Source organism: Mus caroli, chromosome 14 (genome assembly GCF_900094665.2).
Source record: "Mus caroli chromosome 14, CAROLI_EIJ_v1.1, whole genome shotgun sequence".
In the NCBI taxonomy this organism is placed as follows: Eukaryota; Metazoa; Chordata; class Mammalia; order Rodentia; family Muridae; genus Mus; species Mus caroli.
In genome coordinates, this window is record NC_034583.1 from 108,182,137 (window position 1) to 108,198,665 (window position 16,529).

Genomic DNA, 16,529 nt, shown 5'->3' on the forward strand with positions numbered 1-16,529 from the left:
AGCTGACTGTGAACATCCACTTCTGTATTTGCTAGGCCCCGGCATCGTCTCACAAGAGACAGCTATATTTGGGTCCTTTCAGCAAGAGATGGACATTACTGAGCTTGGCTACCAGCAGGCTGTACAGCCTCTAGAAAGCAGCTTGTGTGTGACACGGGGAACACTTCCTCCGAGACCACTTCAGCGATCCAAAACCTCTAGTCATTTCCCCTAAGACAATGTGGTCAGGTCTGCCACAGCGTTAGCCCACTCCGGGTGCCGATTTCTGTCCTAGTTAGGGTTATCAATGGGTGTGATGAAACACAATAACCAAAGCGAGTTGGGGAGGAAAGGGTTTATGTGGCTTACACTCTCACAATGTTCACTGAAGAATTTCAGAATGGGAACTCACATGGCAGGAACCCGAAGGCAGGGGCTGATGCAGAGGCAATGGAAGGGTTCCTCATGGCTTATTCAGTTTGCTTTCTTAACAGAACCCAGGACCAGCAGCCTAGGGACGGTGGAACCACCCACAATGGGCTGGGCCCTCCCACTATCAATCTCATGAAAATTTACCTGCAGGCTTGCCCACAGCCCCATCTTATAAGGACAGTTTCTAAATTGAGGCTCCCTCCTCTCAGATGACTTTAGGTTCTGTCAGCTTGACATAAAAATATCCAACCCAGGTCATTTTATTAAAAAATAGCCTTGCAAAGAAAGACATAATTCAAAAATCTGGATTTTCCAGCATGTTACTCATCTAGAAATGAGACATGTAAATTAATCTTTCAAATCACAAGAAAAGGAAGCTATCAAAAAATGTTTCTTTTTCCCAGAGGCAGTTTCACTGTGTAGGCCTGGCTGTCCTTGAACTCTCTCTGTATATCAGGCTTGCCTTGAACTCAAGAGATCCACCTGTCCCTGACTCCTGAGTGCTAGGATTAAAGGTGTGCACAACCACCACCCAGCTTCACATCTGATATTTTATGTCAGAAATTAATTGCAATATAATTTGAAATGTCTTAAGTAATACAGTGAGCGAGGAGGGAATGGAAGGTATTGTCAATTGGAATGAGTGGAATGGCCAGGGGAAGGGATTGTTCAGGTTTGGACCGTAACTGGACCCTAAAGGCTCCATGCTGAAAGGCCGCCTACCAGCCTTCTTTGGTGCTACTGTGAAGCGGGAGATAGAACCTTGTAAGAGATCAAACCCAGTAAAGAAGGTTATTGGTGGCATGGCCTCATGGGCACAGAGACCTTAGTCCCATTCTCTCATCTCTTGGTTCCCAGCAGTGCTGAGGTGAGCCTCCTCCCCCTCATAAGGGAGGAGCCCAAAGCAATGTGGGAAAGTGTCCATGGACTGAAATCCTGAGTGAAAAAACCCTTTCTTCCGTAAACTGTTTATTTTGGATATTTTGTCACAGAGAATGGATAAATATGTGTATTTTTCAAGTTCTCTATAGGCTACACCATCAGATACTCAGGATTACAATCTTAATTCTGAAGAGCTGAAAGAAGCCAGGGCACAGAGAGCTTCCGTCTCAGTATGGAACTTGTGTGCACACCTGCCCCGAGATGAGCCAGCCCATCTCTAGGTAAGGAACTGGGCAGCCACGAGGCTCTATGAGATGTTTCTCAAGGATCTGGAGAGCTTTTTAAACAGGAGGAATTCCCATGGTTACATGGGACCTGTCAGAGGTGTCCATTTTTTTCCTACTGCAGCATGATGCTGCATCTGCTGCCATGCTGGGCCTTACTCAGAATTATCCCTGGGATGTATACAGCCCAGCACACACATGTAGCCAAGGGGCTACAGGTTATACATCTAGATCACACTTGGGCGGATGGCATTTAAAGGACACTGAGGTATGTTTTAGTCCCAAGATGCTATAAATATAGAGTATTTGAGTAGTTTAAAAATATTTAGTATTCCTATTTATTTAAACACAGCAGGGAAAACTTTTACTTAGTTTCTATAGGCATACACAGTTTCACGTCCTTTACCCTATTTCTGTGAAATATATATCTAGTCCTTTTAAATAAACATACAGTATGGCTTATGCCTACCAAACATTCAGAAGAACATAAATATAGCACAAGATTAAAATCTATGACTTAAGATAAATGATTACAGTGCAATATGACTTCCATTTAATGATTGTTAAAGTATAAAATGGGCTTGCTTTTAAATAATTCAGAGAAAGCTATGAGTTCTTTTTCTTAAAAAGTACAAATTTCTGTAATTTTAAATGCATTTTTTGAGTAAGGAGATATAGGTGTACTTGAAACTGGAATAGTAAACCAACAAGGACCTTCAAAAACCTTCAAGGATATCTGACAACATCAAACTAGCTGGTGAGAACAGCAACAACAACAGCAGCAGCAGCAGCAGCAGCAGCAGCGGCACCTTAAGCGCTGGGAAGAGGACTAGTCCACCAATCACATAAATGAGGTTATTTACAACTTTCCATGTATTTAAATAAAGCTTATGAGCAGTCAACCTCATGACAACTTGAATGAAATGGCCTACTAGTCATGGCAGTTCCACAGGTCTCCAGCAGGTGGCAGATTTTTATCACGTTTCATCTTCTGGACCGGCGCTATAGTTCATCATGAACTGAAACTGCAGGGAATGGAAAGTTGGCTTAGTATTTGAAATCTCAAAATACAGAATTAACCTAAAATGTCAGCAAGGAATATAAAACATTTAAATTTTGACAGATAATCTTGCTTATTAATGTATTATCTATATGTTGTCATTCACTGTGGGGATAGCTCTTTGTACATTTTGGTACCCATTATCATGCACCATAAACGTCTTTTTAACCACCTATAAATGTGAATGCACACAAGCCTATGGAAGTGAATACACACACACACACACACACACACACACGTAATTAGCATTTTGTGAAATCACATTAAAATACTATATAATCAAATAAGACAAGATTAAAACCCCATGCTACTTAAAATTAAGTATACTAGACAGAGGTCTTTAAGAATACAGGCAGGGGCTGGAGAGATGGCTCAGTGGTTAAGAGCACTGACTGCTCTTCTGAAGGTCAAATCTCAGCAACCACATGGTGGCTCACAACCATCCGTAATGAGATCTGACGCCCTCTTCTGGTGCATCTGAAGACAGCTACAGTGTACTAAGATAATTAATAAGCCTTAAAATAATACAGGCAGATTATGCACCATGCACAATGTGCCTGCCATTACTATGATGGACGTACAAAACTAAGGTATACATGGTCCTTTTCTAATACAGGAGGACAGAGCATTCACACTTACACCAGTATGGACGACAGGAGACCTTTGGAGCTATGGCGTCTTTATTACACTTGAACCTGCATCTGTATGGTACCTGGTGTAAGTGTGAATGCTCTGTCCTCCTGTATTAGAAAAGGACCATGTATACCTTAGTTTTGTACATCTTGATCTAGAAAACACCTGTGCTGACATATACACATCAGTCAAGAATACACGGCCAGGGTGCTAAGCTGTCTTTTCTGATGGTGGCATGGGGCGCTCAACAGAGAACCTCAGCAGAAGTCAGCCAGGGAAGTGATGGGTGCAGAGGGTCTGTGCTAAACTCAGACCTATCACTACACACCGATCCTTCTACATCAGAGAGAAACTGAGAGGCAGGTGTTTATTCCAAGATAAAAGGTGGAATCCACTGTATAGGCATAGTGTTATTGAACTTTGTATAAAGATTATTCTTGTATTATTTAAATGCTGATTTCTGTGTTCTGATATCTGATTGCAATCCAGAGACTCTCCTGTCCCAGTGTAGTATGAACATTAGTCCGATTGGTCAATAAATCTAGCTCATCAGCCAATGACAAAGCAGGGGCTGGACTAGGGCTGGACCTCCTTCCAGCCAGGGGCGGAGCAGGAGAGAGAGGAAGTAGAGATGACAAGGGAGAGAGTTCATGAGAAACTCTAGAGGCAAGAGAGCCAGATCAGTGCTAAAATTAAGTATCCTGGGGATTCTGGCTAGGAGGTAGCCACATTAGCTTAGAGGATCAAAACAGTAATATTGCTCAGTTGTGCCCCTGAAGCTTGTTAAGTAAACCTAATAGCTAAGAGGAAAACTGAAACATGCTTATTAAGTCATTAACACTGTTGATCAATTCCAGTCCGGCTTGTGGTCCCAGCTCCCTTTGGCTGTGGGGCCTGCCCTGGAGTGTGTACCATATCAGAGCACTAAAGAAGAATATACCCTCCCCCCAGCTATCAAATACCAATAGCTCCCCAGCTAAGGGTGAGACTTCATGCCCACTTTCCCCTCTCCATGCTGGGATTTTTGTTGTTTTGGGTTTTTTTAGAGACAGGGTCTTTCTATATAGATTGTCTTAGCTGTCCTGGAACTCACTATGTAGTCCAGGCTGACAATGAGCTCACTAGATGCTGGAATTAACGCATGCTCCACCATGCCCGGTCTAAGCTGGGGTTCTGTGCATTTGTGAAGTCTTGTGGATGCTGTCACAGTTCCTACAGTGTGAGCTAATATATGCAATGCCTTGCATGTGGACAACAGTGTCTCCTTGAACTGTTTCTATCTCTGACTCTTATAAATTTCCAATTCTTCCTGCAGAGCCTCTTGAGGGGAGGAACATGACACAGATGCCCTATGGAGGGCTGTGTATTCCAAAGTCCCATATGTAACCCTAGTCTTGAAGGAAAATGCTTACAAAGTGAAGGAGAAAGCAGAGATTCCCACATTTTGTTTTGTTTTTTGTTTTTCGAGACAGGGTTTCTCTGTGTAGCCCTGGCTGTCCTGGAACTCACTTTGTAGACCAGGCTGGCCTCGAACTCAGAAATCCGCCTGCCTCTGCTTCCCGAGTGCTGGGATTAAAGGCGTGCACCACCACTGCCCAGCCCTGTTGTTCTTAAGTATATTCTAATATCAAGGAAGCTTTAAATTTTGAAGAAAATGACAAAAGGCAAGTTAACTACACAAACCAGCTTACTACATGCAAACCAATAACCAAGAGAACCAAAGTAATACTTAAATAAGATTTATTATTTCCAAGTGATAATTGAAAAGTCAATGGAACCATAAAATCAGAACAAAAGTAAAATTCAAAAAAGCAAATAGAAAAAAGCCCAATGACTTGTTGGAAATAAAGCAAGGGGTTAACTCTCTAAACACCAACAGAAGAACTGAAGATAAAATCAAAGAATTGTCTTAAGGAAGAGAAAATTAAAAATATTAATTAGGTATATATCATTAAGAAAACAGTTCTGTTTACAGTAGCATCCTCAGAATAAAATACTTATGAAGAAAATTATGTGAGAAATTAAAGCACTTGAATATCTAAATCTACCCCCTCAAATTGCCAACGTAATAAAAGGAAAACAAAAATATCTCCTGTTCATTACTGGAAGACTTGCTATACTCAAGACTTCTGTTCCTCCTAAAGCAATCCACAGATTCAACGCAAACAAGTTAAAATAGCGCCAACATTTCCTTCAAAAATTCCCATGGATTCTCATGGGACCTGAGAAACAATTGTGAAGGACAAGGTTACTGAATTATGAAATCACAATGATCAAATCAGTATGGCTCAGGCACAAAGACAGACAACAGAAAGAAAGATGGGAAATTAACCCACACATATAATCCACTACTCTTCAATATGAGTAACAAGGTACTCAGTGAGGAAGGATAGCCTCTACAGCATAACAAGGTACTCAGTCAGTGAGGAAAGGTTGCCTCTACAGCAAATGACGTGGGGAAACTTGATGCTCTTATGCAAAAGAGCAAAGTTGGTCAATATCTTACTCTACATACCAAAATTAACTCAAATATATTAAAGACCTGAAGGAAAGCATGGAAATGGAATGGAATGACACTGGGCTTGACAATGGTTTCTTCCATTATAAAACCAAAGGCATAAACAATAAAAGCAAAAAATGCACCAAACTTAAAAACTGCATTAAACAGCACATTCTCAAATGTAATCTAAAAGATGAAAGCCATATGCACAAACTATGTGGTAAGGTGTGATAAGGGGTTAATCTTAAATACAGAACTCTCAGAATTCAATGACAAAAACAAACAAACAAACAAACAACAACAACAACATCCCCGTCCAAACCCAAAACCACTACCACCAAAAACCCAAACTGATTCAAAGATGGGGAAGATTTTAACAAGTCTGTCTTTGAAGGTATACAAATGGCTAATAAATATAGAAAAAGATGTTCAATATAATCAATACTTAGATAAATGTAAACAAAACCCCCAGTGAGACTGAGGTGGCAGCTGCCAAGAAAGAAAAGCAACAAAACCTAAAACCTTCCAACAAGGAACAGCATTGGTGAGGATGGGGTGGAGCCAGAAAACGGGTTTACTTGTAACAATAGGGAAAATAGTATAGAGAATAACAAAAATTTAACACCTAGCACTTGATTCATCAACTTTCATTTCTGCATAGTCAAAAGAATTGAAAGTAGAGTCTCAAAGAGATACTTCACTGCCCAGAGCAGCATTATTTATAATAGCTAAGAAATACAAACAGCCCAGTTGTCAAGGCAGAAAAGATAAATGAAACGTGGGCATATGTGTTCTATCTACTGTTTAGCTGGGAAGTGGAACTGGGGTGCAGGTTAGTAGTGGAGTGTGTATCTGGCATGTATTAAGTTCTGAGTGTGATTTCTGGCACCACACCCACTGTCCAGCCACAGGCCATACTCATCAGAAGTCCAGGGGGGACACACACCCTCGAACCTTCTACACCTTTGAACCATCTGCACTCTCTGGATTGCCGTAGGCAGATAGATATACCCTGCCCAACCACAGGTCACACTTGCCATTAGACCAGCCCTCAACTCAAGCAGAGGCCACACTGGCCACCAGATCTCCAGCCCCAAACTCAGGCAGAGACCCCCCTGCTCAACCACACACCATATAGACCAGAAGGCCAGAGATAAAACACGACAACAAACACACATCCAACGATGACCAACCCAGAAGGTGGCACCTATAATCCCCTCAAAGCTACACACCTAGACGCCAGTAGTAAGAACATAATTAACAATATCCTGGGCAAGACATCATCCCCAGAGTCCAGCTATCTTACAAAAATAAGCCAGGCTATTCCAACACCACTTAAGCACAAGAGAAAGACCTTAAGACCAACTTTATGAAGATGACAGAGTCCTTATAGAATCAGTGAATAAATCCCTTAAAGAAATCAAGGAAAATACAAACAAACAAAAATGGAAGAAATGAGTAAATCCCTTAAAGAAAGTCAAGAAAAAAGACAGTAGAAGGAAATGAATAAAATGGTTCAAGACTTGAGAATGGAAAGAGAGGCAATAAAGAAAACACATACTGAGGGAACTGGAACTGGAAAATCTCGGTAAGCAAGCAGAAACTACAGACACAGCGTCACTAACAGAACAAAGTAGATGGAAGAGAGAATCTCAGGCATGGAAGATACGATAAAACAAATCGATACAATGGAGAAAGAAAATGTTAAACCTAAAAATTCCTGAAACAATGTCCAGGAAACCTGAGACACCATGAAAGGATCAAACCCAAGAATAATAAGAATAGAAGAAATAGAATCATAGCTCAAAGGCACAGAAAATATTTTCAACAAAATCATAGAAGAAAATTTCCCTAAACTAAAGAAGGAGATGCCTATAAAGAAACATACAGAAAATCGAATAGATTGTTCCAGAAAAGAAAGTCCTCACACAGCCTCTCCACTACTGCATAATAACCAATACACCAAACATACAGAACAAAGAAAGAATATTAAAATAACCAAAACACCAAACATACAGAACAAAGAAAGAATATTAAAAGCTGCAAGGGAAAAGGCCAAGTAGCACACAAAGGCAGAACTATCAGAAGTCCACCTGATCTCTCCATGGACTCTGAAAGCATTTCCACCAAAATCAGGGGCAAGACAAGGCTGCCTACTCGCTTCCTAGCTATTCAATATAGCTCCTTAGGTTTTAGCCACAGCAATAAGAAAACTAACAGAGATCAAGACAAAACAAATTGGACAAAAAGAAGTCAAATCATCTCTATTTGCAGTTAATATAATAATACACATAAGTGACCCTAAAAATTCCACTGGGAACTCTTACAACAAAGTAGTTGGATACAAGACTAATTAAAAACAAAACAAAACAAAACAAAAATGGAACATCAGTACCCTCCTATATACAAATGACAAACAGATTGAGAAAGAAATTAGGGAAACACCCTTCACAATACTCTCAAAGAATAGAAAATATCTCAGGGTAACTTTAATTAAGCATGTGAAAGACCTGTATGACAAGAGCTTTTAAGAAAGTCTTGAAAGAAAGAAAGAAAGTAAACAATTCAGATGGAGATCCCTCCCATGCTCATGAACCTGTGTAGGACTACCAAGTAAAAATGGCCATCCTACCAAAAGCAATCTACAGATTCAAAGTAATCCCCATCAAAACTCCAGAAAAAGCCTTTAATCCCAGCACTCGGGAGGCAGAGGCAGGCAGATTTCTGAGTTCAAGGCCAGCCTGGTCTACAAGTGAGTGCCAGGACAGCCAGGGCTACACAGAGAAACCCTGTCTCGAAAAAAAAAAAAAAAAAAAAAAAAAAAAAAGAAAAAAGAAAAAAAAAGAAAAATTCTTCACATACCTTGAAAGGACAATTCTCATCTTCATATGGAAAAAAAAAAAAACAAATCAAAACAACAACAACAACAAAACTCAGGATTGCTAAAACAACCCTGAACAATAAAAGAGCTGCTGGAGGCCTCACCACTCCCAATTTCAAGTTGCACTACAGGGCTACAGTGATAAACACCACATAGTATTATCATAAATCAGATCAAAGACATACACAGGCATAAGTCCACATACATATAGACACTGGACTTTTGATAAAAAAGCCACAAATACATATTGAAAAAAAGACAACATCTTCAAAAATGGTGCTGGACAATTTGGATGTCTGCATATAGAAAAATTCAGAGAGATCCATATCTATCACCCTGCACAAAACTCAAGTCCAAGTGAATCAAGGATCTCAACCTAAAACTAGATACTAAATTCAACAGAATTGAAAGTGAGGAATGCTCTTGAACTCATTGGTACAGGAGACAACTTCCCAAAGAGAACAGCATAGCCACTAAGATCAACAACTAATAAATGGGACATCATGAAGCTGAAAACTTCTGTAAGGAAAAAGATACTATCAACTGGACAAAGAGGCATCCTACAGATTGGGAAAAGATTTTTACCGACTCCATAACCAACTGAGGTCTACTTTCTAAAATGTATGAAGAACTCAAGAAACTAGATATCAAGCCGGGCGTGGTGGCGCACACCTTTAATCCCAGCACTCCGGAGGCAGAGGCAGGCGGATTTCTGAGTTCGAGGCCAGCCTGGTCTACAGAGTGAGTTCCAGGACAGCCAAGGCTGTTACACAGAGAAACCCTGTCTCGAAAAACCAAAACCAAAACAAAACAAAACAAAAAAAAACTAGATATCAACAAACCAAATAATCCAAACAGAATTCTCAACAGAGGAAATGCAAATGGCTAAGAAACACTCAAAGAAATGTTTAACATCCTTATTCCTTGGGAAAATGCAAATCAAAATGACTTTGAGATTCCATCTTACACTTGCCAGAATGGCTAAGATCAATAACACAAGTGACAGCTCATGCTGACGAGGATGTGGAGCAGAGGGAACACTCCTCCATTGCTGGTGGGAGTGCAAACTCGTACAGCCACTCTGGAAATCAATATGACAGTTCCTCAAAACACTGGGAATCCATCTACCTCAAGGCCCAGCTATACCATTCTTGGGCATACATCCAAAGGACTCCCCAAGGACGTTCAACTATGCTTATAGCAGCTTTGTTTATAATAGTTGGAAACTGGAAACAACCTAGATGTCCCTCGATCAAAGAACGCATAAAAAAATGAGATTCATTTATACATTGGAGTATTACTCAGCTGTTAAAATGACATGATAAAATTTGCAGTTTAATGAATGGAACTAGAAAAGATCATCCTGAGTGAGACAACTCAGACAGAGAAAGACAAACTTGTTATGTACTCACTTTTAAGTGGACATTAGCTGTGAAGTAAATGACAACCATGCTACAATCCACACACCCAGAGAAGATGAGTAACAAGGAGGGCTCAAGGGGGGACACAAGGCTTTCCTTGGGGAGGGGGAATAGAATAGATTTCATAGGTGAGCTTCAGTGGGTAGGGATGAGGGGTCTGGTGCAGGGGGAGGAGTAGAGGGAGAGAATCTAGGGAGGAATGTCTAGAACTGGGAGGATTTGGGGGGGGTGTGTGAAATGTGAAACCTGGTGTAATAGAAACTCCCTGGAATCCATGAGGGTGACCCTAGTGAAGACTCCTGGTAATGGGGGATACGGAACCTGAAATGGCCATCATCTGTAATCAGGCAAGGCATCCAGTTATTGGGATACCAACCACCTACAAAACCTTTGACCCACAACCTGTCCTGCTAGCAAGATGTGCTGGGGCAATGGTGGCTGGCTCAGAGCTTGTGGAAATGGCCTAACCCTGAGAGCCCATGCCTAAAACTGCCTGATGTCCAGGAAATGGAAACTGGATGGCCCAGAGACCCAGAGCAGAACCAAACATGACTGGCAAAAAGGTCAAAGGAAGGGTTCCTAATGATATTCGGCTACACTCATGGATCAGTGTCTAGCCCAACCATTACCACAGGCTTCCTCCAACATCTGGTGAGAGCAGATGCACAAACTCAGAACCAAGGGTGGAAGGGGTGTAGCAGTCAGAGGACTCAGGACACCAGGACATCAGGATAACATGGCTAATCATCTAATTAGGGCTCATAGGGGCTCACAAGCCAGTGTCTGCATGGGTCTGATCTAGGTCCTCTGTATATACGTTATGCTTCTGTAGCTTGGTCTTGCTGTGGGACTCACACAGCACTGGGAGTGCATGTGGGGTGTCTCTGACTCTTGTCTGTTCTTGGGATCTTTTTCCTCCAGCCTTAAGAGGGGAGGTCCCTAGTCTTATTTTGCATCTCTCTATGACTGTTCAAATCATGTTGAAATCCCTGGGAGGTCTTTCTCTTCCGAAGAAGTGGAGTTTGTCTGTCTGTCTGTCTGTCTGTCTGTCTGTCTGTCTCTGTATCTCTCTCTGTGTATGTGTGCTGGGGTGTGTGTGTGTGTGTGTGTGTGTGTGTGTCTTGGAGCAGTTGGGGGAGGGGAGAGCTGAGAGAATAAGTATTAATTTTCAACGAATGGCACACATTAGATACCCTGGGTGAAGTGATTAAGTTCCTAGAAAGACAAACACTTTTGTTGAATGATTAGTTTGGGTGAAAAAAATGTTAAGGTAATGTCAACTTTTAAATACAAGTGGGAGAAAATCTAGTCCAAGACTTTTAACTCATGACTAAAGATATTAGGTCTGATCAAGGGAAGTGTGGGTCAAAAATGACAATTCCCAAGGTGGGAGAAGAGGTTTTCTGTGAGCTATGTATGACTTTTTCTTTCTAGTTTTGAGGGCTTGTTTGGACTTTCACATTTGGAAAATTCAGTATAATCTTAGAAATAAAATTTCTTTTATTTCTATTCTCTGTTTTAGTAAATCTACTACTCATTGACATAAATAAGTAAATTAAAGCTGTATTCTGTCTTAAGTGGTCTTAATGTTGCAGAGAAAGTCATTAGTATATGCAATTTATATACATTTTATTAAAAACTTGTGAGCTTAGTCTATGTAAAATAAAATTTAAATGTATTAGGGTTATAGATTTGACTTTTTGTGTGCATTTTCCCTGCATATTTCTGTGTGTGCCATGTGAGTGAGAAGTGTCCATGGAGGCTGGATGAAGGCATGAGGACGCCTGGATCTGGAGCTACAGATGGTTGTGAACCAGCGTGTGGGTGCTGGGGACTGGACCTGAGTGCCCTCAGGAGCAGCTTGTGCACTTACTGCTGAGCCACCTCTCCAGTCCCTAAAATGAAGTCTGAATCCCATCACATACGTTCTTACTGAAACCCTAACATAACTTAGTGGGCTCCCTAAGAGCAGCCTGTGACCAGCCTGAGCTCGTCAGCACAGCACAGCCAGCACACGGTGCTGCGGGACAAGCACTACTGCAGGACAAGCACTTACTGCGGGACAAGCACTACTGCAGGACAAGCACTTACTGCGGGACAAGCACTTACTGCGGGACAAGCACTTACTGCGGGACAAGCACTTACTCGCACTTTTCTTCTTATTTTCAAGATGGTCTAATAGTGTCCGGATTTCTGTGTCATACTTGACCCATTCTGGGACGATCCTTGCAGCAGCTTCTAGTTTGGGTTCTTTTGTTTTGGGATTATTGCACTAAAATTCAAACAAAACTTGTTAGTAAAAGAGAAACAACAAGAACAATAAAGACCCCATTCCAGGAAACACAGGAAACTCTTGGGGGCCGTCGTATGTCACGAGGCAGACATGGTATAACACCACCATGAAAAACACAGCCTACTCTGTACTGGGTGGCTGCATATGAGCCAGCCTATCGGACACTGGGGCTGGCCTGTCCACATCTTTATCATCAAAGGCTGTGAAATGAAGGCGCAGAACAACATGAATTTAACTACTGATTATAAGTCTGAGAACAGAACATACCAGGACGCTTTCTGGTAAAGAACAACCATGCGCTCTGCTATGGAATGCATCCCGTCACTCTGTCCCTTTCTGCTCTAAGACAGACCTGTCTTTCACCTGCACAAAGCAAAGGCCTAACATTGATACAGCTCAGAGAACGTAATACAGACATGCTTCTATGTAGACTGGAGCAGTAGTTTCTCTGGCAATTGTCTACTCTTGCCTAATGAAGATTATACTGCTCTATGCCACAACAATCTTTATTACACTGGAGTCTTGCCCAACTCTCTCAATGAGGATCACTAAGACTGGAAGACAAGCCTGGACTCAGATCTTAGCGATGCAATCGTGTGCTTCAGTTTACTACAGATGATGACTGTCGAGAAAATATGGCTGGCCAGGGAAGCGAGCCCAAAGCCAGCTCTGGAAATGCCGTTGCTGAACAGCTGTATGCTATCTCCCACCCTTGCTTGGGAGCTCTAAGTAAGGATGTGACAGAAACTGAGAGGAGGCAGCTGGACACCTTGTGGATGGCCCAACCTGGCATACTAGAACACAGCCCAAGCACATGTCCTTTATAAAATGCCCTGACTAGCAGCTCAGTGGTAACCTATTTTCCAAGGCCCTTACCAGAAACTTTACTTTCTCTTTCTATTAAGCTCATGCGGTGGTTTGAATGAAAATGGCCCCCACAGGCTCATGTACTTGTATGCTTGGTTTCTAGTAGGTGCAACTGTTTGGGAATGATGAGGGGGTGTGGCCTGGTTATCAGAGGTGTGTCACTGGGGATGGGTTTTGAGATTTCAAAAGCCCACACTATTCCCAGTTAGCTCTCTCTGCCTTGTGCTTGTACAAGACATGAGCTCTCAGCGATTGCCTGCTTGACTGCTGTCATGCTCCATGCCATGATGGTCATGGATTCTAACACTGTGCTACCTGTAAAACCCCCTGTAAATGCTTTTTTCTCTCTCTAAGTTGACTTGAACATGGTGTCTTACCACAGCCATAGACAGGTAAGACAGTTGGTACCAGGGGGCTGGCTGTTGGTGTGACAGGCCTGTCCTATCTGATTTTTGGAGAAGTATGGAACACTTTGGGACTTTGGATTAGAACGTGGTTGGACATTGAAAGTGGGAATTACTGGGCCTCCTGGTAGGGTCCTGGAAGTAATGTGACTGTGTAGCCCTTGCTCAAGAGCTTTCAGAAGCAAACAGTATTGGCAACTGGGCTAGAGACCATCCTTGTGATATTTTGGCAAATACTGTAGATGCTTTCCACCTTAACCCTTGAGCCATCTCTCTCTAGCCCCATGTTCCTTAATTTTTAAATGTTTCTGAAAAAGAGCTTAATTGCGCCAACACTAAAATTCACGTTATCCTTTTCTCTGTGTTGTGGATAGCCTTGGGGCTAATTATATTTGATGTCAATTCTGTTCTCCTGTGAGTGGTTGAGAACAAGGAATGAGTCAGCACTCACCTGCTTCCCACCTTAATTTGTAAAATAAAGGAAAGCTGATGATTGGGCAGATAAAGGGAAGGTGGAGCAGAAGGTTGGAAGAGAGAAGAAGAAGAAAATGGGGGAGAGAGGAGGAGAAGGAGGAGGGGGAGGAGGAGGAGGAAGCGGAAGCAAAGTGGAGCAGAAGCACATGGCCTGGAGAAACCGCAAGTTCTAAGGGGTCTCATAGATGTGGAAGATGGTAGTGTAGTGGTAGATCTGCCCAGTCTAGGCGCACAGCTTGTATTCATACTAAGTGTGTTGTGTTCTCATTGCCGGGGCTTTTCTGGGAGGAGATTTACTGCAACGGCTATTGCTAGGTGAGACCTGTCATCCAAAACCAAAAGCCCCTCTTTTGGATATCGACACATCACCAACGCCTACCAAGAGGGAGGACTTCAGGATTCAAGATGTGTTCCCAACTCCTGTTTACCTTTTAACTTCTTCTATCCAGTAGACAATCCAGTAAAGAGATCTCAGAAAAGTTTTTCTCCCTCCTTCAGTTTTGAAAGTTTTGATGGATTTGGTATTCTGGCTTGGCAGCTGTGGCCTTTCAGAGTTTGAAAGACATTGTTCAAAGCCTTCATGGTTTTAAAATATCTGCTGAGAAATATGCTTTTGTTCTGATGGGTCTGCTTGTATAAAGGAGCTGGTGTTTTATCTATAATATACTGTGGTAAAGTTCTCCTTTGGTCTTGCCTATTCTCTATCCCTAGTATACTGATTGACTGAAAACTCCCATTTTCTCTTGTCTACCCACGATTCACAGACATGCTCTTCTCACAGATCCCCTGGGTCTCACATGTTCCATTTGCACTTTCTTTTGAATTTATCTTTGTCGTGGGTTACCTTCATACCTCTGTCCTTACAACCAGCACACGCTCGGGTAGCTTAGGGACCCTGAGCACAGCTCTTTATTAAATGTGTAAGAGACAAAGCTTGGCAAGTAAGGCAACATGTGCGTGCCATGTGACTTGTTAAACAACATACTTAACCTCAAACATTCTGTGTGGTTTATATTCAAATGAGGACACAGGCGCTCACCAGATCGATTGTCTTGGCTCTTTGTTTAGATTCGTCATCACACCAGGTTTCACACCACAGCCAGTCTTGAGGAAGAGACTTGATGGCAACTTGGTAAATCATGTTGTTGGGAAGATCCTATGGCACAAAACAATATGCTAGAGACTGATTGAAGTTGCCATTTAAACTTTATATTATCATAAAAATCCATCCAATTTCAGATTCTCCAAATGTTAAGATTCACATGCCTAACTGCAGCTAATAATTTTGTGTCACATCATATATGAACTCATGACCAAGAACCACATCCAGAATCAGAGGAAGAGGAAGGTCTGAGAACCAGCACTCAGCTGCCTGCTCTGCACAGCCTCATTCTCTCGACTCTCTTGATATCAGAACCAGGATATAACACAACCAGTACTGACATGTGCCGCTCTTGTTGCTTACCTCATTTTTAAATTTAAAAAATATTTACCTTTATTTATGTGTATGGGTGCTTTGTCTATCTGCATGGAAGTGGTGCCTGCTGAGGCCAGAAGAGAACACCAGCTTCCCCTGGAACTGTAGTTATAGGCAGTTATAGGCCACTACTGTAGGTGCTGGGAACAGACCCAGGTCGCCTGGAAGAGCAGTACTTAACTTCCTAACCTCTGAGACCCCACTCAGTGCCTGTGTGGAGCATCATCACATTTGCCACACTCTTATCGCTTTGTTGGTAAAGATGTTGCGGAAACAATTTCCCGGTTCTGCATGCTCAAGCTTTCTAAGCAAGGATTGCTGGCACATGGTTTCAAGCATATTTAAAAAAAAAAAATGGGGCTGGTGAGATGGCTCAGTGGGTAAGAGCACCCGACTGCTCTTCCGAAGGTCCAGAGTTCAAATCCCAGCAACCACATGGTGGCTCACAACCATCCGTAACGAGATCTGGCGCCCTCTTCTGGAGTGTCTGAAGACAGCTACAGTGTGCTTATGTATAATAAATAAATAAATCTTTAAAAAAAAAATGGGCCTAGTAGCTAAAGAGTCTTTTAGAGAGATTTAGTGTATTGTTACTGAGAAATCTATTTATGTGCCAGTCATTGAGTCCTTCCTTCTCCTAGAAATGTAGATTTCTAAGCATACTACCTAGGCGAACGAAATACCTACCTAATGGAAGTACTTTGCATTAGATGTCCGACGTATCCGATGCTTCAGAATTTTAGGGCTCCACTCCCACCAGTCCTACTAAATACCTTAGAGGAAGTCCTAGAAAAGTGTAGTAAATCAGGAAAAGGGAATGGAAATGCGTAGACTGAAAAGACGGGAGGAAGCTACTGTTATCTGCAAGGACTGTTATTCAGAAGATCTTGTAAATCAGTGAAAGAAGGAAATGACATCACTTGCAACAGGAAGAAGGAAATT

The 16,529-nt window shown here is 42.0% G+C and overlaps 1 protein-coding gene across 2 annotated transcripts in view; it reads right to left on the minus strand.

The window, feature by feature from the left end:
* Positions 1 to 1,888: 1,888 nt before the first annotated feature.
* The window catches only part of Uggt2 (UDP-glucose glycoprotein glucosyltransferase 2), a 116,572-nt gene continuing 101,931 nt past the window's right edge, over positions 1,889 to 16,529 (minus strand). For both annotated transcript variants that reach the window (XM_021181642.2, XM_029469193.1), the window contains 3 exons: positions 15,150 to 15,266; positions 12,218 to 12,344; positions 1,889 to 2,602 (listed from right to left, as the gene is read on the minus strand). In XM_021181642.2, the coding sequence (XP_021037301.1) occupies positions 2,580 to 2,602; positions 12,218 to 12,344; positions 15,150 to 15,266 (267 nt within the window). In that variant the 3' untranslated portion in view covers positions 1,889 to 2,579. The remainder of the gene's footprint in view (positions 2,603 to 12,217; positions 12,345 to 15,149; positions 15,267 to 16,529) is intronic.